General features: G+C 32.1%; 1 protein-coding gene across 16 annotated transcripts in view; it reads right to left on the bottom strand.

Moving 5' to 3' along the window:
- Window positions 1-6164: 6164 nt before the first annotated feature.
- LOC127986079 (transcription factor 4) overlaps window positions 6165-27385 on the bottom strand; it is a 149627-nt gene continuing 128406 nt past the window's right edge. For 7 of the 16 annotated variants that reach the window (XM_052588280.1, XM_052588278.1, XM_052588279.1 and 4 more), the window contains 5 exons: window positions 18986-19112; window positions 15702-15864; window positions 12986-13215; window positions 11603-11735; window positions 6165-9950 (listed from right to left, as the gene is read on the bottom strand). In XM_052588280.1, coding sequence (XP_052444240.1) covers window positions 9902-9950; window positions 11603-11735; window positions 12986-13215; window positions 15702-15864; window positions 18986-19112 — 702 coding nt within the window. In that variant the 3' untranslated portion in view covers window positions 6165-9901. Of the gene's footprint in view, window positions 9951-11578; window positions 11736-12985; window positions 13216-15701; window positions 15865-18985; window positions 19113-27385 lie in introns of all 16 variants that reach the window. The other 9 variants (XM_052588284.1, XM_052588285.1, XM_052588292.1 and 6 more) reach the window with 3 other exon arrangements.

Raw genomic sequence — 27385 nt, 5'->3', positions numbered from 1 at the left:
TGCACGGTGACTTTCACACCTGGGCGGGTCACCTGTGCGCGAGTGGGCGTGGTCTGAGAAGCGCCTGTGGCTCTGGGCCACGCCCCCCTCCAGCTGTATTATGAAATAAAGCCTATCAACAGCAGCACGGTTTTACTGTGGTAAATCAACATTACACAAAAGCGGATGTTATTCCTCACCATATTTGGAAATCTTCTTGGGCTCAAATGATCCCGAGATATTTAAGGAATTTTGATTGAATTCAAGAGTCAGATCAATTTATATCCGTTTATATCCAGTCCTTCAGGATCCAATAAAATGCCTAACCCAGCAATATTATGAATATAATGAAGAAATATTAGAAAAAAAATAAAAAAAATAAATGATTGGATGCTTTGGGATTATATCTGTGAGATGCCCTTATTCATCCATTAAAATGAAAACCAGCACTAAAGGAAAACAAGACCAGAATTCATAATAATAATAAATTATATTTAGAAATTATTATTTATAAGTAGTTTATAACAACACATAATATAAAAATATTTTTTAATTATTTAAATATAAATATATATATATAAATCACATCAGTAATAATAATAAAAAATTATATGAGCCACTTTAAACAAACAAATAAATACCATAAACCTTCAATGAATTTAGAAATTTGTCAAAGCGTTTGTTTAAAATGTATTTATTTTTTATGTTAAGAAATTAAGGCCAGAATTTATACTTAATAATAATAATAATAATAATAATAATAATCAAAATAATTTATACCAGTAATAAAAAATAGTGGTATAAGTCACTTTAAACAAAACAAACAAATAAATAAATAAAATGAAACCATAGACTTCTAAATTAACATACAAATTTGGCAAAGCCTCGTTGTTGTTATTATTTGGTACTAAGAAAATAAAGTAAGAATTCAACACATAATAATAATAATAAATAAAATGTGTTAAATAAATAAATAAATTAATTAATTACTTAATAGACTAACAATAAAATTATATGATTTTATTCATTTTTTAAATCATTTTCTGTGTTAATTGCATGCATAAAACAATTCATTTAATTTTAAGTTGTTTGGTTTTAAGTCCAGCTTGAATGCCTGTTTAAAACAATAAAATAAACATCTTACAAGTCAGCATGCATGTCTATGATGAATCAGTGCTGACAGAGCATTAGTTCAGCAAAATCATCTTTCCTGACAAATCCACCACTTAGACACACGCCACTGAACACTAACAGATCAGTTTACCTGATCCTCCAACACACCCACAATGCACTGCAGCAGACGCTCGAGGACTGACCTGACGGCGTGCTTCTGCTTTATTCATACATTACATTACTGCATTACGTATGAAGACACGCCGCTTCTCCTGCGTGCCACAGCGGGGAGTGGATTCCCAGCATGCCTTTAGCCAGCATGCTGAATAAGGAGGGAAAAGAAGAAGTCAGAGAAACCTATTGTGCTTTCAGAGTATCTGTGTCTTTTAGAGCATGTCGTCATTCACCTCTTCATGTTCAGACACATATCAGGTTATATCCCCCTTTAACAGAATATTAGGCCATAAAAGCTCTTTACAAATCAATCAGATTTGATGTAAAATAATACAAGTGTATAGGATTTGAAACAGTAAAAGCATAACATATTCATATGGGATGAATTATAAACAGTAAATGAATACAAATATTTCAGCTATTTATTTTAACAGTATTTGCTTAAAATTATTGTAGTAATGTGGATTTTTATAAATGTATTTAGGGCCAGAATTACTTTGTTTATATATATATATATATATATAAAAGGTTTTCAAAGGTTATTTTGGTTAACTAAAACTAAAACCATAAAAAACTCAGTACTTGAAAGAAATGTTAACTGAAACAAAATAAAATAAAAAATCAAATTTTTTTTTTATATTAAACTTTATGCAAAGACAAAATTTCTCGTTTTCATTTAATAAATAAACAATAACAATTTTATATATGTGTGTATATATATATATATATATATATATATATATATATATATATATATATATATATAATGTAAAAATTAAATGCATTAAAATAAAATGTAATAAATTAAATAAAATAAAATAATGAAATAAACTAATTAAATTAAATAAATTGAAAGATCTTTTAAAATAAATAAATAAATAACAATTCAATAAAATTAAAATTAAATATTACTTTACTAATGTGGTCATTATATGGTAATTTTCTATTTTTACAAATGTATATATATATATATATATAATAAAAAAACTTAAATTACTTAATTACTAAAACTAACTAAAATTAAAGTGAAAACTGAGATCATGAAAATAAAATCGATGTAAAAATAATGACCAAAACTAAATGATACTAACATAACTATGAAACACACACACATTCTGATCCAAACAACATGTATAAGGCATGAATCTGCTTCTTACATAAACTGACCATGAATAATACTAAAACCTAAACAACTCTAGTCATGAACCATAAATGTGCTCCTTACATAAACTGATCATGAAACACACACGTTTGATGAGGCATGTCGCTGTGCTGAGTGTGTGTGTGTGTGTGTGTGTGTTCTGGCAGGAGCTCCTGGGTGGATCTGCGCTGACAGACAGACAGATTCACAGCTCAGAGCTCAGGCACGTCTGTGACGTTCTGTACAGGACCGTCCTGCTTTGGGCGTCTCACAGTTTACAGTAAAACAAGGTTTGGGACTCCCCAAAGACATGCTGCGACTCAGTGGGACTTCCCTGGATAAATAAAGGAAGGTTTAAGGTTTTAAGAACCTTTGACGGAATGGTTCTTCTATGGCATCGCTGTCAAAGGTTCTTTAAAGAAACATCTCTTTAGCTTTTTAGAATCTGAAGAGTCTTCTTTCACCAAAAAAAGAACCTTATGTGAAACAGAAAGGTTTTTCAGATGTTAAAGGTTCTTTATGGAAACATTTAGACACAAATGTTCTTCTATGTATGTCATTGTGAAGTATGTTTATTTGTCAGAGTGCATTACTGAACATTTTTGTTTTTTTTTGTCGTTATTTACACTGGTTTTAAAAGTGCCTTTATTTCTGTTATATTATAGTAAAAACATTTTATATTAATTCAGTAAAACATTATTGTTACCACAGTACTGTGCTCTTTAAATGTAAGTAAAATGAACATTATTTTTCATCTTTTTAAAATGTTATAGAGATTATATATATATATATATATAGTATATTCTGAAAACTTTATATATTTTCTGAAAACATGATGGTATTATGTTATTTCTTGTGAAATTTTATATCTGAAATACTTGTGAATTGTTTTAGATGTTTAGGCATTGTTATTGGAGACAAATAAATGCTCTATATATTTTTAATATTTTATTTAAAAAGGAAAATCTAGGCTCAGATTGTGCTTATAGCAAAAAGCTTAAATGTAAAGTAAAAAAAAAATGATGCACAAAAATCTATAATATAATATAATATCTAAAAATGTGTCATATAGAGTCGGTTTAGTCCTTTAGTCTGGATATAAATGTGCTTTAAACATGTTTGCAATTCTTTTATACAACTATTACGAATATTTTGGGTTAATTCATGCAAACCGAATGCGACTATGTTCATTTGTTACATTAAAAATCTAAAATTTCAATTAAAATAAAACAAACAAAACAAAACTGAATGCGGTAGGTCTTAAAAATGGCACATTTATTGCTACAGATGATGATGTACATGATATCATCGAGTTACTACAGGATGAGAACAGACAGATGAGGATGAGCTTTAGAGAAACACAACAACAACATCACATTTACGACAGAAATCACACACACACACACACACACACACATTAGTAATTTCTCTCATTCAAACACATCTGCGTCTCCAAATCATCTTTAAATAGCAAAATAAAGTAACAAACGTTTATCTGCATGACTATATAAATTGGAACAGTCTTGATTCAGACTCTTATTTTGTCAACATTTCTGGTATAAAAGGATCGCTCTGCAACATATTTGCCAAATCGAGTCTGGTCTGAAATGCAGGTGACATTTTTCCCAAATGCACTCGTCTTTTTTATAGCAAAAATGCACAAAAGAAGCTTATTAACAAAAATCCAGGCACTGGAACACACGATTCTTCACTTGAGTTGCATCGCGACTAACAAGAATTAAAGGCCACGGTTCATAAATGCTTTCTATTACGACGATAAACCTCTTGCTGAAGGCTGAGAGCGGTTGGACTTTTTCAGTGTGATCTGGAGATGTTTCTTTCCTCCTGTCAGTTGTGCTTGAACACGCTCGCGATTATGTTTAGACTCTTTATTCTAGTTCAAGACATTTTTTCTGATTTGAAAAAAAAAATCCATCAAAAATGGAAGACTAGTTTATGCACTTAACTTTGCATTCAGTATTAGTCTTGCTCTCAGAGAATATCTCTTAAATTAGCATTACATTTATTAAGCAAATTACGTTTAAATTTCATTTTTTAGCCACTTACTTTTTTCCTAAGATTGTTTTACATGAATATATATATAAAAAAATTCTGCTATAAAATTTCATATTTAATTCTGTTTTCCTTGCCGTTTGTTTGCAATTACTTGTGAAATTTTCTGAATGAAAATGGTTTTTGCACATGCATATGCAAACAAAACGTTAAATGTAAAATAAATTAAAAATCTGAACATCTCATGCAAATTGCTTTTCAAATTAATGACTCATAATGACTGTTTTCAAACAAGTTTCCATTGTATGTTTGTCATTGGTTGAGTCATTATGATGTTTGGCACTGTACACTTGACTATCAATAATTTACCATAGTAAAGTTATTAAAATTGTTAATATTTTAGTTTAGCCTGGTTTAAAATTTTATGTTTAACTCAGTGTTACTTAAATTGTGAAATTTTGTCATTTCCAAGAGAAGATTATCTCAATGCAAACGCTACACAATTTTTATCCCCACTATGCATAAATTAAGAAAAATAAAACATGTTCTTATGCAAATTGTATCTCATTTAAATATGTTTTTTAAAGGTGAAGTGCATCACAAAGACACAAATAATGACTGTTTTCAAACAAGTTTCTACTATTTTACGCCATTATACATTTCACCTTAACTCTAACACAGTGTTATTAAAATTATAGTTAAAATTTATGAAAATTGTTCCAAAGTATTTTTTTTCAGTGCAGATGCAGCCCCAAATTTTGCATATGCATAAATTAAGAAAAACAAAACAATTTGACCAATTTCGAATATATTAACTTATAACAAGTCTTAATATCTTATGCATATTAATTGCTTCACAAAATAAAAACACATATTTTAAGTGTGTCATAAAGACACAAATAATGACTGTTTTCAAACAAGTTTCCATTATTTTTGTCATAAATATTTTTGTTAAAATTGTTTATATTCCAGTTTAGACTGGTTTTAAATGTAATCTTTAATTCAGTGTTGCTTTCCATTTATTTGTAATTTTTATTTAAATCTACTTACAGTTTCAGAGTAGAACTTGTTTCTAATAATTTTTTTGAGTGCAGACACCACACTAAAATTAGAAAAACAAAATAATTTGAAAATTTGTATATATATTACCTTAAAACAAGTCTCAATATCTTAAGAAAATTTGCTTCTCAAATAAAATCATTCTTTTAAAGGATAACTGCATCATAAAGACACAAATAATGACTGTTTTCAAACAAGTTTCCATCATTTTTGTCATAAATATTTGTTGTTAAACTTGTTTATATTCCAGTTTAGACTGGTTTTAAATGTCATGTTTAATTCAGTGTTGCTTGCAATTTATAAATTTTTAAATCTACTTGCAATTTCAGAGTAAAATTTGTTTCAAAGTATATTTTTTAGTGCAGACGCCACATTATTTTCACAAAATTTTGATATATTACCTTAAAACAAGTCTCAATATCTTAAGCAAACTTCCTTCTCAAATAAAATCATTCTTTTAAAGGTGAAGTGCATCATAAAGACACAAATAATGACTGTTTTCAAACAAGTTTCCATCATTTTTGTCTACTTTTAAAGATGTTTTTAGCTGAAAACATAACAGAAATGCTGATTACATTTATTGAATCTCTTAATTGTTGGTTTATGTGTTAAATTTGCACTGAAATCAGCACTCGATCCACTTAACTGACGTGAAAATGTGATCTGGCAGTGGATATAGAGGATATTTTGAGCTTCTAGATCATCTCTCTTTATTGAAACCACACTCAAGTGACAAAGACAACGCATCAATTGGACAAACGCACTGAGAAAGCAGCAAAGACCAGTTGTACGATGCTGTTTGCGTCAAATAATCTTTATCTCACAATCCTCCACGTGAGGAGCACTTAAATAAACAGAGATGACACTGCCCAGGTTTGCTTTCTGAGGATGGAAAAGATCACTTACAGTTCAGTTCTGCATTGGACTAAAAAAAATCAGTTCATAAAAGCAAGAACAAGTATGTACATATAAACAACCAAGAGGAAAACATCATCTTTTCCACTGCAATCATAGTAATTCAGTTGGCTACAACAACATGATGTGGCACAAGGAGAGAATTACCAAACATCTTTAGCACTGGCAAAATACAGATGTTCAAAATTTACTGAAGGACAAGAACACTAGCATGTCTGAAGCAATGCAAAAGTACAGATGTACCACACTTTTCAATACTAGGCTTTTGCTGGAGTGTTTTCGGCAATCTTTGAACCTGCAAATCAAGTAGGAAAACCCATGACATTGTGCATGTTGCGATTCTGCATTAAAAAAAAAAACAGAAATAAAACACATTTAGGCCTTAATTTTTGATTTATGCTGTATAAAATTTGGATTACGAGTTTTACCGTTAACATATAAACATGATGTGATGCCGTTCTGTCAGTCGAACTATACTTAAAACATACTGTACAAAAAATAATGGCATCAATAAATAATCAAAAGGCATTTATTCACATTGATTAAAACCAGTTAATTTTAATCAATAAAATGCATTTAGTTAATATATCAAATATGGATAGCTGTGGAACAAGCAGGATTATATGGAAGCTTATTTCAGGGATAAACGTTTTTTATCACACAATTCAGATTTTTTTTGATATTTTCTGAGATAAAAAGTCACAATTACCTTTTTATATTTTTTTTATTCCATGTGGGAAACAAACAAAAAGAATTCAGAGAAAAAGTATCAGAATTTAGAGATAGAAATGCAACATTTCAGAAAAAAAATTATTGAATTGTGAGATATAATCACAGAATTGTGAGAAAATTGTCAGAAGCAGATTTTCAAGAAAAAGTCTAATTTCTTTATTTGTAGCTTGCAACTTTTCCCCACATTTCTGTAAAAAAAATCGTAATTTTTTTATGTTTTAATCCATTGTGAAAACCAACATACAAAAGAGAAAAATTCTGAATTTTGAGCTAAATTTTTGGAATTTTGTGACATAAACACAAAACTTGAACAAAGTCTGAATTGCCAGGAAAAGTTTCATATAAATGCAGAATTTTGAGAAAATATATCTGAATTGTGAGATATATAAAGTCCAAATTGCAAGATATAAAAGTAGATCTAAAAAAAAAAACTATTCTGAGTTTACTGTTTATCTTGCAATTCTAAATTTTTTACTTGAAACTTGAAAAACAATTGCAAGATATAATCAGAAAAAAGCAAAATTGTGAGATACTAACAGAATTAGAAAAAAAATAAAAAATGCAAGATTTTTTTCTCAGAATTGAAAAAAAAAAATGCAGAACTGTAAGACAGAAAGTCGCAATTTCCTTTATTTTATTTTATTAACAATTTTTTTTCCAGTGGCGTAAACGTGAAACTGGAAAAAAATGGGTTTACTGAAGTTATAAACCATTTACTGTAGTTTCCTCTCATTTATGTACGAGAAATATGCACCACATTAAGTTCATTTTCTTAAAACTAAGTCGTCCAAATTTTATATGCAACTTATATTAAATTCAGGCCTAAATTTTGCGTAAGAAGACCGATGGCAAATGCACAAAACATCCAAGTCGTGGTTTGGATTTTTTCAGCAATGTCTCTTTACAAAAGTGAGAATGTAAATTAGGGTCTGATTGTTGACACACGTTAACGTAATCAATCACGTCCTCACCAGGCCACATGATCAATGGCAGGTCGTCGACCTGCGTCTATTTACACAAAAAATACTCAATTAAAAATGACAATGTAATGATGAAAGAGGATGAGAGAGTAATCGTATAGCTTTGATTCCCGACCCCCACCACCCACCGTTATAGAAAAGAAAAATGTTCCCGCAAATATAAACATACTTTTTTTTTTTTGCTTTTGTTTTCACTACATTTTCAATGTGACACGTTTCAACACACAATGAAGTATTTTTTCTGAAAAAACAAAAGAGAAGAACTGATACAACGCATTTCTAAACACAGAATAACAACAGCCTACATGTAAAAATATAACTTTTACATACACAATTTCAAAATAATGGTACGTTTGCATTTGTTGCATACAATTTACAAATGTCCGTGTGTGTTTCCCTTCGTCAGCGGTTTTCGCGAGAGCATCGCTCGCCTTCGTTACGATCGCGGTGACGTTATGAAAAATAGAGTCACGTCTCTCGGAGCAGACGGCGTTTGGTGACGTCTCCGCTCGACTTTAAAGAATGAAAAACCGCTCCATGTGAACTCCTTTCCGTCTCTTTATATACTGTATATATTTCTACATTTATATATAACGATTTTCTAATAGATTTGTGTCCACTTTCAGTGCCTCCCGTCCATTTTTTCCCATTTTTTTTGACAGAGAAACCAGTACAGACGAAGAATAGAGAGATAAAAAAGAGAAAAAGCCATTTTACACGTACAACCACACATTTGTACTACAGCGGCTCAACAACAAGCCTGTATTCGTAAAAGCGGATATCTATAATACAATGCTCAATAACGACGGTGACAGGTGGGCGGGGCCACATGTGGGCGGGGCTGTGGGCGGGGCCACACGGGGCTGGACACACCTTCTAATTACATATAGCCGTACAGTACATTAAATACAGTTTATCCAAAAAAATACTTTTTTTACCTTTTTACTTTTTTTTTTTTTTTTTTTTTAAACTCCAGGTCTTAAAAAACCTGACTGCATAGACCTAATAACTAACGTTTCCTATACGCTTGCATCCTAGATAATGTTCTCCTCCAGTTGTGTGATGATATGAGCTCTAAAAGGCACGTTTGGTTGTAGTTTCGACATGTTAAAATTGCATCTTCGGGGTCCGGGGAGGGCTTTCGGGAGAGTCGATGGCTAGAAACAAACGAATAGATGGAGAGAAATGACTTCCGTAGGCGATCCGCAAAAAGTTCGCGAAACGAGCCCAAAGCAGTTCCAATCCAGAACGGCCTCTGAACGTTTAACTGTCGGGATCTGCTGGTTTCACAGGAACTGAAACAACATTATTGCAAAGGTTTGAAGGGTATTGTCAGATTCTACAGCCGTTTCCCGTCTGGGTCGTTTGATTGACAGCTCCTCTCGTCCGATTGATTGGGAATTTCCTAATTCTGTTTTTCCGTGAGGAGTTCCGCGAGGCACAGCTACTAAAGTTCCACAGTGTGGACAGGATTGCCTTCGAAATCAGACGGCTGCTCTCCACACCTCCACAACATCATGATATGTTTGAAGAATCGCCTGTCGCTCTTTTGTATGTGTGTGTGTGTGTGTGTGTGTTCAAACATGAAAACGTCTTCTTTTGCAACAGGGAATGCTTGGAGGAAGATATGCACAACGAATCCGGCCCCACTCCCTAATTTACAGGATAAATCCTCACAGACGCAGTCAGGAACGGGAACACGCAGGAGTTGGTCAGATGGATGGAAGTTCATTCGTTCGTTCGTTCGGTCGGTCGATTGATTGTTTGACTGACGGTCGGAGCAGAAATAACGCTGTCAAAGGAAGTGATCGCTCATCATTTTGATGAATTCTGGCAGCTTCGACCTGAAAGATGGACAGAGGGAGAGAGACCTTAACACAAAAGCACTTCTAAACATGTATTGTGCTTAAAGTAAATGGAGGTCGATGTTTTCATGCCAATGAACCACTTTTTTTCCCTCAGTTCTTTAATTTAATGCAATGCAATTTAATTAATACGGCAATGTAAAATGTGCAAATAAATGAAAATAATAAAAGTAATAAAGTAATGAAAATTGTACATTATGGGCACAATAATTTATTATATTATATTATATTATATTATATTATATTATATTATATTAATACTTAATTTTATTTATTTAATAATAATTATTATATGGAAACTATGTAAAAATGTACATAATAATAAAAATCATATCATTAACGTAATACAGCAATGCGAACTATACTTTAAGGTCGTAATTTAAATTATATATATTTTTTTATTTAATAATTCTTGCTACTTTAATGCAAATACGCAAATAAAAATTACAATTATTTTAATTACGACCATTTCTGAAAATTATAAAGTGCTCTCATCAATGTAATGCAATAATGAACAGTTTTTTTTATGTAATATTTTGATTTGCTTTATTAATTCTTACTCATGTAATGCAAAATATGTAAATACATACTCTCAAAAATATAGTACATTAATGAATATTATACTGCATGTAAATAATAATTTATATTATATCTGATATCTTATGTAATATTTATTTTATTGTTTAATTGAACTAAACAATTCTTGTTACTGTAATGCAAAATATGTTAATAAATAAAAAATAATAAAAGTAGTCTCATTAATGTAATGCAGTATTGAAAATTATGCTATATTTAATATAAGCGTTCCTAAAAATGCCTTTACATAGAAAATATAAAATTTAACCTGCACATTTAAAATATTGCATATTTTTCTTCTAAAAACACGATCTTGTCTGTTTACCGAATGTTTTCCTTATTATAAAATCTGTAAATTAAAGTGAAGATGAATAAACTGGGTTTAATTCACACCTTCAAAATTATTAGTAAACTCATTAAGTGCACATTACAGTGATTTACACGGAAAACATGAACCTTTGCAACTGCATGTGTCTGTTCACACCCATAATGCAATGTGAACATCGCACGTTTCATGCTTTTACTTGATTTATTTCTGCTTTTACATCATCAAACAAACAGTAAGGAGTTAAATCAGACAATCTGGAGACTAAAACAAATCATGACAGTCATCATAAAACAGCAGTTTTGAATGAAATGGTCAGTGATTTTGTGTACACGCACCGTTCAATGTGTGCAAATGTCTTAATTTAGACTTATTAATTATTTTTATTGCAAATTAACAATATGTAATACTTATCTTAAAAATCAAAATCTCTATGTACACAAATTATAACCCACACTTACGGCCAATCTGTTGTTAAAATGCGCCCATTTTTACATTTTTAAAGGTGATTAGGTTTGTTTTTGTCGCCACTCATAGATTACTAGTCTTAATGAAGTTTCGTGGCGTGTGACCAATGATTAGAAATCCAAACGTTCTGCATCACTTTGCCTAATAATTCTGTTATTGTGAGTAAGCGAGTGATTGCAGGATTGATGGCTTTGGGACTTGTACAACAGCAGATCAGTGTAGAGGGAAATATTCTGACCATATATGGAGTGTGGCTCTTTACATTTGTCCCATGGGATTGGACGCCTCGCCCATGCTGTGGTGACCGCCGGCCAATGAGAGAGGAGCGCCGTCTGATGACACCTTCTCCTCTTCCCGCCTCTTCAGACACGCCGCCTTTGGGTTGAGATTGCGCTCTGGAAGATGAGGAACACACACACTGTTTACTGATCACACACACACACACACTGAGCTGCTGCTGGAGGAACCAGACCACGCCATCCAGAGGACAAAAGCGGCACAACAGCGAAATATGACTGATCTAGTCAGGAACAGAAACTTTTTTGTATTTATCATATTATATATAAATAAAAAGTTGTTTTTTAAAACTAATAATTACATAATAGTAAGACCATAAATTAATATGAAATTAAATGTTAAATATAAAACATGGGAAATCTAATTTGTAACAGCTACCTTAATAAACCCAGAAATTATTATTATTAATAATACACATATAAAATACTGCAAATCTTATCCAGAACATTTATATCAATAAACAGCATTTGCTATATACAACATTTATTATTACTTAAAATAAAAATAAATATATTTTATAAATATTAATTGTATTGAATAATATAAAAATTCTATTAATAATAAAAATATATATTATAAATAAAATTCAATATAGTTTTGAATACTTATAATATCAAGTGAAAGTAACAATAAAAATATTTTAAGAATTATTAATTGTATATATTATAATAGTATTGCAATTATATAACTAATATAAATATATTAAATATAAAACACAAATATTAAAACTCTAAACCGGTCAAAAAACAGAAAGCATTTGCTATAAACAGTACAAACTATTTTTATCTATAAGAATAAAAAAAAAATCATTAAATATTTTATAATTGCTAGTTATTTAATAATAATAATAAACATAATAATACTATATTAAATATAAAAATCAAGCAGATCTGTTCTTGAACAGCTACTGTACAGTAATAAATACAGAAAGTGCTTAATACAGTATATACAACATAAACATATATTTATGATCCAATTAATAACATCCAATATCCAATTAAACATAAATGCATATATAATAATATTAATAATAGTAATAATTCTTATTATTGTTATTAAATTATTATTTATATTATACTGTATATAACTACTATATAAAATATATTTGCAATAATCAAATTAAAGGAACAGTTCGCAAATTAATAGATATTTTAAAGAAAGCTGGTAACCTTGACTTCAATATTAGGGATTATTCTTCATAACTATTCTTCAAAATGTCTTCTTGTGTGTTCAGAAGAAGAAGGAAACTGATGCAGGTTTGGCGTGACATGAAGAGGTGCAGTGCACATGATAAAAGGTGGACTGTCTCTTTAAATAGAGATGATAGTTTGATTGACAGGTGACTGACCTCGGACCTGCTGCTCCAGGCTGAGGATGACGGCGACGGCCTGATGAAGGATGAGCAGCTTGGTCTGGGGTTTGTCGCTCTTCAGGTGCAGCTGCACCATGCGGCCGAGCTCTTTGAAGGCTTCGTTAATGTCGCGCACGCGCAGACGCTCCCGCGCATTATTAGCCATGCGCCGCTCCTTCTCCCGCTCCAGCTTCTGCTCCGGGGTCAGATCCTCGTCGTCGTTGTTGCTGTGGGCCGAAGCGGGACGATATTCATTCATTCATTCATTGAAAAGCGCTTATACTTCTCTGATTCAACCTGTGCCACATTGAGTGCTGAACACATTAGGTTCTAGATAAAAAAGATATAATATTAGCAGTATATCAAATTCTAGACATATAAAGTATATAAAAAGATACTATAGATACAAAAGTATGTAAAAGTCTAAATATGTAAAATAAAAAATTCTAAATATATTAAAATATATAATAGATAGGACATCAGAGAATTACATACAATCCTAGATATATAAAGAAATATATAAAAGAATATACAATTCCAGATATATAAATTGTAAAAATATGTAATTTATATAAAATTATAGATTAAGATACTTTATATATTTTTTACATTTTATAAAATTTTTACAATTTTATATTATTTTATATGCTTATATATATATATATATACTTAAAATTCTCTTTATATAAAGTAACTAAAATTCTAGAGTTATTAAGTAAATAAAAAGATAAAATAGATATGAAAGTCTCTAAAGTTCTAAATATATAAAATAAAAAAATTAATATATTAAAATATATAATAAATAGAAAAAGTACATACAATCCTTGATATATAAAGCATTTAAAAGAACATAAAACTCCAGATATATAAGGCATGTAAAATTATAAAAATATATATAGTATATAACAACTATAGATTATGATAGTATACAAAAAAATTTTTTTTTATATAATACATAAAATTATCTCTATATAAAGTAACTAAACATTCTCGATATAAAAATTCTTAATAATTCAATTCTAGATAAAGTATATGAAAAATATATAGTAAATACAAAATGTATATAAAATTGTATATATGTATATAAGTATTTAAGAAGTATCTAAAATTCTAGATATAAAAAATATATATAAAAATAATACCCAATTCTAGATATACATAGTATATAAAATACATGTGGTATACAGAAGTACATACAATCCTAGATATATAAAGTATATAAAAAGATATAACAGACACACAAAGAATACATTTAAAACACCTTTAGCAGTGAATCGCTAGTCTGTTTTCTTGATTTTAGGTTCAACACTTTAAAGAACCAACACAATCTGCATGAAATATATCAGACATCACAAAGATCGCCTTTAATTTGGAGGAAGCAGGGATTGGTGTTTCCAGGTGTAACTCTATAAACCCTGCGAGGAATCAGGCGTTTATCCTGGAAAGAGCTGATGAATTTGGATGAATCTGCCCTACTCTCATGTGTGAGAAACAGCTAACATCTGGCTCAAGACCACACCAGATGCTGAACAACCCCAACATGTGTGTGTCTCGATCGCAAACCTCTGGTAGAAACATCTCATATTCATCATCTACCACAGAGCAGATATTAACACTTTCATTCTAATGATTCGTCAAGTTTACTAGCAACTCCTGAAACTTTAACGCAAACATTTTCCTTCTGCGGGGTTTTTGTTTTCTGTCCATATATATATTAAATATAATTGAATATAGATTTAATTTCAGCTTTATTTATTTGAATATAGCTTTATTTCAGTTAACATTTAATTAATGGAGGACTCATTAAGTTTAGTAAAGACATTTATCATGTTACTAAAGATTTCTATAAATGCTGTCCTTTTTTGAGATTTATGTTCATCAAAAAATCCTGAAAAAATTTAAATATTAAGAAATAATTTAAATTCAATTAATTTAAATTAAATTAAAAATTATTAAAATTCAAGATAAGTATAACAATTATTATAATATAATATAATATACATTTAAATATTAAAAATATTATAAAAAAAGATAAGTATAACATTATTAAAAATGTATAAAAAATTCAAGATAAGTATAAAAATTACTATAATATAATATAATATAATATAATATAATATAATATAATATAATATAATATAATATAATATAATCAATTAACATATTTTTTTGTAATAATTTAATAATTTTAGCACTTTATCTTTCATTTAATTTGCTCGGTAAAAAAAATATTTTTTTGAAGTTGAAACAGATTTTCAGACAATTTCAACATTTCATGTCATTTATTTTTTTTTGTAAAATTTTTTTTTTGAAATATAATAGCATATTTAAAATAAAAGTAATATTTTAAGGCAACATGTAATATTTAAGTCTAGGTTTTTAATCATTAAATTACATTTTTTTATTTATTTCAATTAAATTAATATTTTTAGAAATTAAAAAAATAAAGTAATATAATTGGAGTATGTTTTCAAACACCAAGTTTAATTTTCCAGCTATTTTTGTAATTACTTGTAAAAAATGTTCTAGGAATTTGTCTATAATTTGTATGTTACGGTGCTAATGCTTGATTTAATGTCCAGATGTAAACTATAGTGATGTGATGTGTGTGTTGGGTTGCTCATCTGTGTGTTTAGCTGCTTCTCAGAACACGTGTCACTTCATCAAAGTCCAGACGGCGTTTGATTGAAGCGATGCTCACGCTACAGTTTACCTAGATCTTGACCTCTCTAGAGCTTTCAGGTCCTTGCCGTCCAGGTCCTCCTTCTTGCCCTCCAGAGATTTGCCGTCCTGCAGGTTTTCGTCTCCCTCGTCTTCAGATTTGATCTCGGAGCTCACGGACGAGGTGCTCTGACCCTGCAGTCCTCCGGAGAGCGCTGGAGACCACAGAAGAAGAAGAAGACGAGCGTGTTTCCAGGTGAAGTGAAGCTTTCTAACAATATTCAACTATTACATATGATGCATAGATTAACAGAGAATCCCCGGCAAATTCAGGGATGTTTCATTCATGAAAAAACTATGAATATGGATATAAATCGATAAATATAAAATATAAAAACAGATTTGGGTGAAAAACAATTAATGTTATTATTGTGGAAACATCATCTAAAAGTATAAGGATAAATAATATTAAAAAATGTAAAATACTCATGGAGGACTCATTAAATTGATTAAAAATGACAGTAAAGGAATTTATCATGTTACTAAATATTTATATTTCAAATATTTCTATAAATGCTGTACTTTTGAGCTTGCTGATCGTCAAAAAATGCGGAAAAAAAAATCTAAATATGATAATATTAATTTAAAAAATAATGTTTTCAAGTTTAGTATAACAATAATATAATATAATATAATATAATATAATATAATATAATATAATATAATATAATATAATATAATATAATTGAAATGAAATGTAAAATTTTAAAGCAAAAACATTTTTAATATTATTTCTTGTAAAAACTTGCTCCAGAAATGTGTTTTCTTTATGATTTCAATATATAATATAATGTAATATAGTGTAATATAATATATTTGAGCAGCAAATCAGAACATTAGAATTAATAATAGAACAGAAAAGAAATAAAAAACAATAATAGAGTTTTTGAAGATAATGTGACACTGAAGACTGGAGGAATGTGTGTGTGTGTGTGTGTGTGAGTGTGTTTGTGTATGTATGTGTGTGTGTGTGTGTGTGTGTCTCTGTGTCTGTGAGTGTGTTTGTGTGTGTGTGAGTGTGTGTGTGTCTCTCTCTCTCTCTTTGTGTGTGTGTGTGTGTGTGTCTCTCTCTCTCTCTCTGTGTGTGTGTGTGTGTGTCTCTCTCTCTCTGTGTGTGTGTGTGTGAGTGTGTGTGTCTCTCTCTCTCTCTCTCTCTCTGTGTGTGTGTGTGTGTGTGTCTCTCTCTCTCTCTGTGTGTGTGTGTGTGTCTCTCTCTCTCTGTGTGTGTGTGTGTCTCTCTCTCTCTGTGTGTGTGTGTGTCTCTCTGTGTGTGTGTGTGTGTGTGTGTGTGCGGTGGGAGGGTGTGTAATGTCAGGAGTGTGAGGAGTGGGCTCAGACAGCTGCTCAGACGGATACGAGAGCAGAAGGAAGAGAAAACAAAGCCTGATTTGGGACGGAGACACAAAGTTTGAGTGGGACGTCTCTCTGAGCCCACACCGATCCTCTGTGTGTTCACGGCTCGCTTGATCTGGTTTAACCAGAGCGGTAAGACTGTGTCACGCTTCAGCGCTGGCAGGAAATGACATCATCACACTGATACCCGCCCGGAACTGACCACTCGATGAAGAAAACTCTCTTGTTTCAAGTACATTTTCTGTACATACAGTACAGTTTTATGTTAAATATATAAAAAATACAAATGCATTTACAATAAATAAATCAAACAAACAAATAAATAAACATTTGAAAAATATATTGAAAAATATGATTACAAATTCAAATATGTATTTTTTTTTTTTGTAATTAAGAAAAAAAAAAATGTAAGAAAATATAACAAAATAAATAAAAAAAGTATATGAATGAAAAACTACTAAATAAATAAAATAATGACTTAAAACCGAAAAAAAAAAATGTCAAAAATGTTTAGGAAAAAAAGATATAATTATGTCCAAAAGTGATGACTCCATTCATGTTTTTATGATCCTGGTGTTATCCAGTAGCATCATTATTAATACAGTACCATGGTATTCCTGAAATCACGTTATGAAACCCTTTCTTTGTGAATGTATGTAATATTGGCGCGGTCCAGCCCGGTCCAGCTCTGATGTCAGTGTTGTGTAAAGCGCTCCAGCTGGACGTCGTCTCTGATCCTCAGCGCTGTTATTTATGAAGCTGCTCTTCATATTTCACCTCATTAACTCTCTGGCTGGGCTTTCCACACACAGAGAGTTTCCAAGAAGAGCCTCGCTTCCCGAATCCCGGGTCATATTCCATCTCCTTCCACATATTCATATCTGGAATATCGCTCATGGTTTATCGCTCTCATAACGGTCCACAGGCGAGAACGAGTCATTCTTACAAACTCAACTCAATATTTTAGAGGACGGCTTAAAAATAAAAACTTTCAATAATGAGAATTCAATTTTTAAGATAATAATATATAATATATAATATGAAAAATGTGTTAATATATTTTGGTTTTAATATTAATAATAATAAATGTATAAATAACTATATATTATATTAAATACAATTTGCGTCTTTAATTATTTATTTTTTTAATATTCATAATTCATGTTTCTTTCATCACAAATACTGAAGTATTGAGACTATTGAAAATATTATTTTTTATTGTTAAATATTGAGTTTAATTGTAAGTAATCACACAATTTGTATATTAATAATACAATCAAAATATTGATTCATTATTTAATATTGTAAATATTACATATAATTACAATTAAACCCAATTCGAGTACAACAATAAAAACATTCTATATTAATTAATATTAGTGATTGAAAAACAACATTAATTGTAAATAGTAAATATTATAACAAATATATATATTTTGGTTGAATATTAATAATTTTACAGGGGAATATAAAATATAACATATATTAATGCTAAGCTACAAGGCTATTAATGATTTAATTGAATAGGTTTTTAAAATAGTGTCTTCTGCTCACTGAAGCTGCATTTATTTAATCAAAATTACAGGAAAAATGCTAAATATTATTACTATTTAAAATAACAGTTTTCTATGTGAGTATCTGTTTAAGTGTAATTTATTCCTGTGATGCTCCGCTGTATTTCCAGCATCATTCCTCCAGTCTTCAGTGTCACATGATCTTCAGAAATCAGAATAATATGATGATTTACTGCTTGAGAAACATGGCGTGTGGATCAGAAAGTGTGTGTGAAAGTGTGTGTGGGAATCCTGACGCTCCTCGGGGTGTGATGCTCTAAAATGGCGGCAGATGGAGGAGGCTGGCATTCTGCCCACATGATGCCAGTGTGTGTGTGTGTGTGTGTGTGTGTGTGTGTGCCGCGCTCACCCCTGTACGGATCGGACTGGCTGAGGTCGGGGGAAGTGGCCGACTGCACAGGAAGCTGTGATGCTGACACCTGATTGGCCACGATGGAGTGAGCGCTCCTCAAGCCGTCCTCGCGGTGACCGCCCACCTGGACGAACAGAGACAGAGACGTCACACACACACACACACGTCCGAACACTCATGCATTGGTTCTTCAGCAGATAAACGCATCCAGAAGATTCTGTGTGTTTGACTCAGGCCTGATCAGTCGATCCGCTCCGCTGTGATCAGCCGACAGAGAGCGCTGTAACCCTTCACCAACACACAACACACCTCCATTTCACATCACCCTCTCTCTCCTTCTGCAGTCTGCACTCCAGATCCTGCATTACACTCATTTTCCACATGCATGGAGTAAAATATAATATATAATCCACATTGTGCAGAATAATGTATGCCATAATGCAATGCACGCAGCATGCCACTTCCAAAGTGAATCAAGGTTTTGGTTAAATGACAAGTTAAATTACATTTAAAGATAATAGAAAGAGATTAAAGATTAAAGATTAAACACACACACACACACACACACACACATATATATATATATATATATATATATATATAAATGTATAAATATAATTACTCAAAAAAATATTTTTCAAATATAAATAATATAAATAAAAATGGAATAAGAATTAAGAAAGACAAAAATGCAAATAATAAAAAATTTTTTCTTAATATTAATGGAAAGATAAAACATTATACAAATTAACTAGTCAAGAAAAAAGAAAAAATACAATTAAAATAAAAAGTTGAAAATAATAATTTATATGTAAGAAAAATGTATTATTATATTAGTAACAAAAGACAAAAATATAAGTAATAAAAATTCTAATGATTATTTATTAATAACAAAATGTATTCTATTTTTTAAATATTAATGAAAAAATAGGAATACATTTAAAACAAAAATGTAATCAGTCAAGAGATAAAAATACAAAACGAAAAGTTAAAAATGACCATTTATAAATGTAAAATCTCTTTTTACAATTTTTAAGTCTAAATAAAAATATTAATAAAAACAAAAAAAAATAAATGATCATTTATTGAAAAAAAATATTTTCAAGAAAGAGGTATTAATAAAAAATATTTAAAATACTTAAATAATAATAATAATAATAATAATAATAAAAAAAATATATATATATAGTTTGTGTTTTGCATGCATGCACAGCATGTTTCTTGTACTGTATACTCCACATTTGACCAAATACATTACTGCATGTCATCAAAATTCACAAACTATACACAACACACACTTCAGAAACAGTGTTTAGTCTGTGAGCACAGCCAAACTCTCTCTCTCTCTCTCTCTCTCTCTAATCTTTCTTCTTCCTCTTCTGGTGAAAACACTGTGAATTTATTCAGGCAGGTAAAATCCAAAGTAATGTCCCATGGTGCCGAGCGGAGAGCGGGCTGAGTCTGGTCCATCTGTCTGCCATCACGTTCGCCAACACAACTGACAATTATCTTAATGCCCATATGCTTAATTGTGGGCTCCCTAATTCCCCCGACAGTACACACATCCAGCAGGAATTGTGATTTGGCACAAGTTTGCTTCCCTCTCGCTCTGTTTTTGTTTTAAGGACACAATCGTCTCTCTCTCTGTAATTCTGGTTAAGCCGCTGACGCCGTTGTCTCCCGACGGCTTCATGCAAATATCAGAAAATGTCACAGAGAGACGGAAGGAGAGCGGAAGGAGATATTAAATAAAGGCTTTCTGTTTAAAAGCAGAAAGTGAATCACTGTCACACAGGAACTGATGGGATATTCTGATGATTTTAATATGGTAAAATAAATAAAAAGTGGTTCAACGGAGCTAAGAGAATAGAAAGGTTTTGTAAATTTATTAAAATAATTTATTAATTAACATGTGCTGGAGGATTTTATGAATCGTGATTTGGTGGGAATTCACCCAAAATATTACACAGTTCCATCACTATTCACTCAGACTCATCTCATTCCTCATGTTTTCACCAAAGAAACACAAAAGTAGACCATTTCTATCAGGGAAGAAAAGTACAAACTAAATTCCTGTAAAAATATTAGAATTGTAGCCTACATCGGTGTTAATATTAGTCATATTATTATTGATTTCTATTTTAAATAAGCTTTTATTTTTTTTAAAAAAATCTGTTTTCATGTTCCTAATAGTTTTTAATGCTTTTTATTATTAAATTTTTTTTTTAGCTTTATTTTCTATTTTAGTTTTATTAATTTTAATACTTATACATATATCATTTATTTGCCGAGGCAACATTTTATATTTTCTGGTTTTTGTTTTTCATTTATTATTTATATTTCATTTTTTCCATTTTATTTAAATATTTCTATAGAACTTTTTTATTTCAGTTTTAGTAATTTTAATACTTCATCTTATGTCCAGTTAGATGCCAAGGCTATATTTAAATTTTTCGTTTGAGTTTTTAATCTACTAATTTTCAATTGCATTTTATTAGTTTATTTTTTTTTTGCAATTCTAATTAGATTTAATAATTTTTTATATTTCAGTTTTCTTATTCTTATTGTTTTCGCAGTTTTAGTACTTCAACATTTTCAGTTATTATGCCAAGTTAATATTTCTATTTAGTTTTTTCAGCCAATATTTCTGTATTATTTTAATCTTTTTTTTTTCATTTCAATTAAGCCTTCATTTATTAATTGATTATTTATTATTTCAGTTGCACGACATTTCTATTTAATTTAATTGAACAATTTAATGATTTTCCAATAACAACACTGCTCCATGCACTATAATGCACTTTAAATATTTAATACTTAATTTTAATGCACGTCTGCCTCATTGTATGGTAAAGATGAGTCTGGACATTCTGCTAAACGTTCTCTTTCGCGTTCAGCGAGAAGGACAATGGTGTTTAGCAGTAAATGATGACAGGATGCTGGTTTTTGGCCGAGTGATTGTGGGAAACTGGTTCTGCTGGAGTTCCTGCAGTCTCTCAGTCTTGTAGTTAATTAAGGGTTAGTCGTTAACCGAGACCTTAGAAGACTGATGGTGTTTATTTGCCACAGAGCTCTTTTGTGAAGCTGTGTGTGTGTGAGGAGAAAGATGAGGACCAGACGGCCTACTGACAGCAGCTGACAACACACACACACACACACACACACACACACACACAGAATGGTTAAGAATATGAAAATTGATCTCATGAAAAGTGGCAGCAGAACACAGAAACAGTGGTTTTAAGTGTTTTATCTGTTCTAACAGACTCGTTTGGATCTTAATGTTTAACACACAATAATATATATATATATACAATAACATATGTCTTTATATGGCATCTGATATCATATATTTTCCTTTTAGAGTGTTTTAAATGACTTTTTTATTTTGATATAAAGGTTTGATGTTTAGAAAACATCATGATTATGACATCACAACAATCAGCTCATTAACATAAGACCGCCCACATGTACACATCACCACCCAATCATTTGCATTTGCATTTTTTAAAAGATTTCAACAAAGTTTTGGGAATATTCCTATTGTATGTAACCATTTTTGTCTTTATAATTGTTTATATTTAAACGTAACTTTATATTTATTCCACTTTAGTCATTTTAGTACTTATTTCAGCTAGCTGCTGAGGCAATATTTCTCATTTTCATCTCATGTTTCTGCTTTATTATACAGATTTCGATGCTCATTTCACTTTCATGGAAACTAAACAACAAATTAATTCAGAAATCACCATCACAGACATCACAACTACGAACTCATTAACATAAGACCGCCCACATTCACACCAACACCCACTAGGACCGCCCACATTTACTCCAACTATGTAAATGACCTGATCATAACAGAGGTCATTTACATAAAGACTTCAAAGGGACAGCAGCAAAACCAGCCTGTTTAATGTGTGGACATGATCCTGAAAATATGAGTAGAGATATGCATCTAAAGGAAAAAGAAATGGTATGAAAGCACAGATTATGGTATTTTAGGGAGGATCTGGAGAGACCGGCTCTGAGGAGGTACTCCAGGGTGGTCCAGGATTTCGTGACATCTGTGACAAGAACACCAGACCTGGCTTTTAGCAAATTCCTCTGAACTACAAAAAACAAGGCCAAATTAGCAAAGCGCTTTCAAAGAAAGAGAGAAAATTGCTTCCTGGTGACTCTACTGAATTAAGATGATTTATTTCTACACAGATGCTCCGAGTCTAGAAACATCTCCTTCTTTCTAACGATTGTTGCACTAATTCATAATAATAGTGCAGTGCTGAAAAACTCAAGAGGCATATACTTGAGAAGCAAAATGACTGAAGATATTAAAACTCATTTTCTGATTTATTAAAACTAAGGGAGTGTTCGATTTCGATTTTGATTTTTTCTTTTTGAATTAAGTTTATTTTTCTGACTCACGAAAATAGACAATAAATTATAAAGTATAAAAAATTTAATATTAAATAAAATAAAACAAATAAAAAATTAATAAATTAACCAAATATGAGCATAAAATAAACAATACACTATGATTTTTTTATTACAATAACAAATTAATTAGATAAAAATCTAAAAATTTTATTATTGAAAATTAAAAATATTATACGTATTAAAAGAAAAACTAAATAAAATTTACAAATTTAAATTAGAATATTGACAACTATTCAAGACAAAAAAAAATATATAGTTATCAAAATTTATTTATGTATGATATATTTCTATATTTATTTTTATAAATGCATGTTTAATTATGTGTTTATCTGTGTGTGATTTCAAGGTTACAGGCCCAATCAAATATCCATCCATCAAATGGCCAAACAATAGAGTGACAGGGTAACATTTCTAAAAATAAACTGCTTCAGTCCAAACAAAAGCTGGAACAAGAATATCCTGCAGAGAAACGAGCGCAGGAAACATTCCTCTGTACTGAACAAACCAGCTTCCTGCGTGAGACGATGAGGCGGATTCTCAACACAATACTGTATTTAGCATCCGCATTAAAACCTGTACATACAGAGGTCACGGGGTCACGGCCGGAATTATGGGGCGACGGGGTCAGAGGGACGGGAACTTGCTTTAGACAATCAGATCAAACACTGAAACACTGTCAGAGAAACTCAGATCACCAGATTTAGAGCACTTTATGATTGAAAAAATACATTAAATAAAAATGTTTAAGAAAACTCTAATAAACGAAAAATAATACAGATATAAAAAAATGAGTCAAAGCTTAAAATAAACAAAATGTAAATAACAAATATAAAGTAAAAATATTACAGACAAAAATAAAAGAAACAATAAAATATTAAAGTAAATTAAATAAACAATATTACAATAATATTAAAGGAAAAATGTATAAATAATAAAAATAAAAACAAGAAGTTAAAATATCAATAAGTTGGGTGTTGAATGCATACTTGACTATCATTGTCACTCCTCTCTGAAACTCCAAGAATGATAAAAACAATTCAGAAATGGGTTTAAATATGTTTGTTAATATAGTGTGTGTGTGTGTGTGTGTGTGTGTGTGTGTGTGTGTGTGTGTGTGTGTGTGTCACTGACAGTGACATCTGCTTTCTGTCAGCACGACTTCTAGACAAACTCTGATTATTTCTTTCCCATGATTTCATGAATCTACAGCACACACACACACACACACGCACGCACGCACACACACACACACACACACTGCTCTGGTTCTCATGTCTTCTCACAAGTTTACAGGATCCAGTATGATTTCTAATTTCATGAAAGAAAAAAAAAAACACTTCCAACGCACTGGAGTTCAACAATGTTGCACATTTCATTAAATATTTAAAGCTAACAACAACTAAAACAATATAATAAAATGATAATAATATATAATGTTGTAAAATAATAACATAATTATTATATAATTTATGCTTCACTTAATACCAGGTTTAAGAGCATTTAAAATGCAAATACATTAAATAAATGTAAAAATAGTTTCACTAAAAGATGTTTTTGCACTTTACACAGGCTTCATCAGATGAGCATTTGTGTTTCTGATGAATAAGAGACTGAAGATCTGCTGGATGATCTGTAGCTGTAGGGGGCACCGGAGAGCTGATGAACACTGTGTGTGTGTGTGTGTGTGTGTGTGTGTGTGTGTGTGTGGAAAAGTGTGATGACAAAGCGCTCTCTGTATGTCTGCGTTTCCACGGCAATGGGAGAGGGGCGTCTGAGCAGCGAATAGTGCGTCTTTGTGAGTCCCAGACACACACACACACACACACACACACACACACACACTAACAGGCGTAATTACGCGCTGTTTCCTGTGTTGTAGTCATGGCTGGCTGTTTGTGCGTCTCTGTGGCCCTAAACAGCATTTTTTCAGGCTTCACTCAGTTACAAACCTCACCTGAGTCTCCAGTCGCCCTGAAACCCATTTAGTGTGAAACACACACTCCTTCAAGTCATTTAAAGTACTTAAGAAGATACGAGTATAAATACGTTCAATAATTTTCCAGTGCAGTAAAATAAAATGCACTTATATTAAAAGATGCAGTGAATGAAAGTAACGTAATATCAATGATTTTAAAACATTTGACTTGAAAATACAACACATATTCATTAGTTTCTATCAGTTATCTATGTCTGTGACTCTGAGTTATGTTGTGATGACATTAAGGGTCTTACTTGGGATCCCAAATCCTCTCTGATTAAGACAAAACCCCAATGCAATTTGGCTAGTGGATTTTGCATGTTGAGCCACTCCCAGTGCATACGGGTCGCATAAATAAGCGACAGGTGCATCCACTCATCAGATTCTTGCTTCAGACCCAAGTGAATGAAGGAAACTCGACATTTACCAGGCGAATTCTCTCGTGTGCTGAAAGAAGAGGCTGTTCGGGGACGCGTTACGACACATTCAGCGGTGTCCCTGTTAACTCAGCGATTCCCCTGGTGTTTAATCTAAAAGAGCAGCTTCTGATCACCGTCGGCTCACAACTTTTTAAAGATTTTGCTCCAACCGTGTTCTCTTGGGTTTGGTCATCTTCTACTGACAGCCACGATCGTCATCTTCAGTCTCTGGGCTTCCAACACACTGACGATGCGTTTGTGGATGGTTCATGTGAGTGTATGTCCATGACAGCACTGGGATCGTGCCTCTCTCTCCTCAAGGAGAGCAGAAAGGCACCTTCTGTCACCACCCATCTTGGTTTCTCTTCCACGAGCAGAGGACCATCGACTGGTGCTTTGGGTGATCTGAGGTTTAGAGTGGGAGCTTCCTTTGGTTTGCGTTCAAGGGTTGGGCATGGCATTACAGGGTTTCCCTTTCAAGCTGTCCCTGTCCCCCTGTGTCTTTACAAAGGACCTGGTGATCTAGCTTCAGGTCAATTTGGAAAAGAGCGAGCTCTCCCCTGTGCAGACAATCTCTTTTCTCTGTGTCAAGTTAGATTCAGTGAGTATGATGGCACGTCTCACCAACAAGTGTGCCCAGTCAAGAGGCAGGACGGTCATACCGCTAAAACACTTTCAGAGGATCCAGAGCATATGGTATCCGCAGCCACAGTCACGCTGCTCTTATTGCTTCATATGAGACCACTTCAGCACTGGTTACACTCCCGAGTCCAGAGATGGGCACGGTGCCGCGGTACACTTTGCTTTGTCCTGAGTGCCCTTAGAACAAGTGTCGGCATGTCGTTGTCATGTTGGGTGCCTCCATCTTTGTTTAGGTGATGTCGGTAGAAGGTTGAATCCTCCTAGGCCACCCCTGGTGCCCTCCTGGGATCTCTCTACTGACCGGCTCAATTGGGACAGGGACTTCCAAGGATGTGTGACAGTGGCCTACCTACTTTCACGTTGTCCTTAGACCCAAGGCTCCTACCTAGCCTTTCCGGAATCAGGAGGTGAACTTGTGGGCACTGCCCCCGGAGAAGGCAGCCCCAGCCCTAGTGTTGCTGTGTCCTGTAAGAGCACTTTGTATATATACGTGGACCACCTCCTGAGCTTCAGATGCAGAAAGCTCAGCAGAAAGGGAAGGCTGTCTCCACGCAGGTGTTGAGCTGGGTGACACCGAACACCTTTGCAAGAATTTAATTTCCGCGTCAAGCTGGCTTCTTCCCGAGTGTTGGGTAATAGGTAATTGGCGGGAAGGACCAGGCCAGTGTCACACTTATTGCACAAGTTTTGCTCACACAGGATTGGACAGTCTTTCTCTCCCAGTCAAGTACGCTGGAAGGCGAACCCTGGTTGAGTATCCTCCAGAACCCCGGCAGTCAGAGTCGGTGGAGCAGTCTGATGCCAGGCCCAGTATCGGTGTTAGCTTGAACTCATTCTGTCAGGAAAAGCTGGCAGTGGTTCCTCTCTACTCTCAGGTAAGACCAGCCTCAGAGTCCCATTCCATATGTAGTACTGCCCCAG

Source organism: Carassius gibelio, chromosome B21 (genome assembly GCF_023724105.1).
Source record: "Carassius gibelio isolate Cgi1373 ecotype wild population from Czech Republic chromosome B21, carGib1.2-hapl.c, whole genome shotgun sequence".
NCBI lineage: Eukaryota > Metazoa > Chordata > Actinopteri > Cypriniformes > Cyprinidae > Carassius > Carassius gibelio.
Note: the sequence above shows the minus strand (reverse complement) of the source record. Positions and strands in the feature narration are given on the sequence as shown.